Source organism: Babylonia areolata, chromosome 1, assembly GCF_041734735.1.
Source record: "Babylonia areolata isolate BAREFJ2019XMU chromosome 1, ASM4173473v1, whole genome shotgun sequence".
Classification (NCBI taxonomy): Eukaryota; Metazoa; Mollusca; class Gastropoda; order Neogastropoda; family Buccinidae; genus Babylonia; species Babylonia areolata.
In genome coordinates this window covers 30459607-30462106 of record NC_134876.1, presented here as the reverse complement: position 1 = coordinate 30462106, position 2500 = coordinate 30459607, and the positions used below count along the sequence as shown (strand labels likewise).

Below are 2500 nucleotides of genomic sequence, written 5' to 3'. Positions count from 1 at the left end.
GTCTTGAATACGAAGTTAACTCACTCAGTACGGCCAGTCCTCTCTTCTCCTCTACACAGACCCCTCGGATGTCCAGTGGGTGTCTGAATGACCCAACTTTAGCTTCCGTCATCAGAACTGTGGTATTCTTTGTCAACATTCACCTCTTCAGTATAAGAGCCTTCCGCTTGCAATATTTTGATGATGGTAATTGGGATGAAACGCTGTTAACGTCGTCTCTTTCGCCGTTCGTATAGAGAGAGTTAACCTCCAAGATAAACTGTACCCGCGGGTCCCTGCCATGCCAAGGGTAACTTGTCTCAAGGCAACATGAAGTTTTTGTCTTGAATACGGCTCCTGCTGGGTGTCTTTGTCTTTATCGCTGGGTAAAGGTGTCACGCGGGCTTTCCTTTGCTGTGCAGACGAACGAAGTGATTGTGACCATTGACCCGGTCAATGAATATTTCCCGGAGTTTGTTGGGGGGCCTTTCACCGTCAACATCAGCGAGGTATCCGTCTGTCTGTCTGTCTGTCTGTTTGTCTGTCTATTTGTTTGTATGTCCGTCTGTCTGTCTGTCCGTCTGTTTGTCTGTCTGTCTGTCGGACATATTCCTTTTGCTGCTACCTCTCTCCACCCTCCCTGTGTCTCTAAGTCTCTGTCTGTCTTTGTCTCTGTGTGTGTCTTTGCTCACTGTCTGTATATATGTATCTCTCTGCCTCTCTCTCTCTCTCTCTCTCTCTCTCTCTCTCAGTAAAGACAACCTAAGTGATTACAATGTTATGAATTTGCCATCATCATTCAGATGAGTCGATTAACCGAGGTCCCGTATGCAGCATGCACTTAGCTCACGTAAAAGAACCCACGGCAACAAAAGGGTTGTTCCTGGCAAAATTCTGTAGAAAAATCCACTTCGATCGAAAAAAAACAAATAAAACTGCACGCAGGAAAAACAAAATACAAAAAAGGGGGGTGGCGCTGTAGTGTAGCGACGCGCTCTCCCTAGGGAGAGCAGCCCGAATTTCACACAGAGAAATCTGTTGTGATAAAAAAGAAATACAGATACAACAAATACAAAATAACGACAGCGAAATCAGAGCGTCGCTAAATTTATTGCAGAAGCAATGAATATTTGGGAAAAGATAACTGACCAACTGCAGATTTCAAGATGATCCGAAGATATTGAATTTCAGGGGGGGGGGGGGGGGGGGGGGTGTGAACCGCTCTCCTTTTATCTGAGTCGATATTTGCTAACTGTAAGTGATGGCAGACAACAAGAGGATGTTTTGTTTTGTTTTGTTTAGCAGTTCGTTTGTGATGATAGAATCAACGATTGTTTTGTTGTAGTTATTGTTGGGGTTGTTGTTTGTTTTGCCTACACCCTATACCCAGCGTGAGTTAAGAATTATGTTGTTCGCTTGACCTCAATTTGATCGATGCCATGGCACATGGGAGATGAATGAATCCATTTCCACCTCTCTTATCTCCCTCTTCTTGATGCTTCCATCACCTCAGTCATTCAGCACGTTCAGATAGCCTCCTCCTCCTTTCTCTACTTTCCTCGCTTTGTGTGTGTGTGTGTGTGTGTGTGTGTGTGTGCGTGGGTACATATGCGTGTGTGTGTGTGTGTGTGTGTGTCTGTGTGTGTGTGTGCGTGTGTGTTTGTGCCGATGTCTGTGTTTCTGTGTGTTTATGGGTGAGTGTTTACATTGCGTGCTTGTGTGTATGTAAGCGTGTGTGTGTGTGTGTGTGTGTGTGTGTGTGTGTGTGTGTGTGTGTGTTCGCGCGCGCGCGCTTTTATCAGTGTATGTGGTGTGTGTGTGTGTGTGTGTGTGTGTGTGTGCGTGTGTGTGTGTGTGTTTATGTTTATGTGTTTGTGTATGTGTGTGTATGTGTGTGTGTGTGTGTGTGCGCGCGCGCGCGTGTGTGTGTGTGTGTGTGTGTGTGCGTGCGTGTGGTGCTTGTGTGTAGGTCTGAAGAAAACGAAATCGAAACTTAAGCAACATATTACCCTTCTGTTTCCTCTGAAAGAGGAAACCTCATGGTCAAATGCCTTTCAAGTAATCTCGCTCTCTCTCTCCCTCTCTCTGTCTCTCTCTCTTCTCTTTATCTCTATCATATAGACGTGCGCGCACACACACATGCATAAACACACATGTACAAATAGATGCATCAGCATAAGATTACATGAAAAAGAGAAGTACTTGGAAAAACAACTAGAGCTATCACATGTTAAAACAGGTTCGGCTTGCTCAATGTTTTTCCTTATAAAAAAAAAAAAGTCAGCCTTGATCCTGGAAAAATATATTAAAGACAACACCAGAAAGTCGTGTGCCGGTATGCATTATACAGAATAAGAAAAAAAAAAACTTCCTGGACTCTTGAATAGTGTCGATGAACTTAGAAAAGGCCTTTGATTCACTAAGGTAGAAAAATATGAAGAAACTTTCATAAAAGGAAGAACTATGTCCTGATTTATACTTTTTACTCAAATAGTTGTATTAGCATAATTATGTTACCGTT

At 43.6% G+C, this 2500-nt stretch overlaps 1 protein-coding gene across 2 annotated transcripts in view; it reads left to right on the top strand.

Annotated features, from left to right (window-relative positions):
- LOC143291767 (protocadherin-15-like) overlaps positions 1-2500 on the top strand; it is a 41598-nt gene that overhangs the window by 24581 nt on the left and 14517 nt on the right. For both annotated transcript variants that reach the window (XM_076601911.1, XM_076601921.1), the window contains exon 5: positions 402-488. In XM_076601911.1, the coding sequence (XP_076458026.1) occupies positions 402-488 (87 nt within the window). The remainder of the gene's footprint in view (positions 1-401; positions 489-2500) is intronic.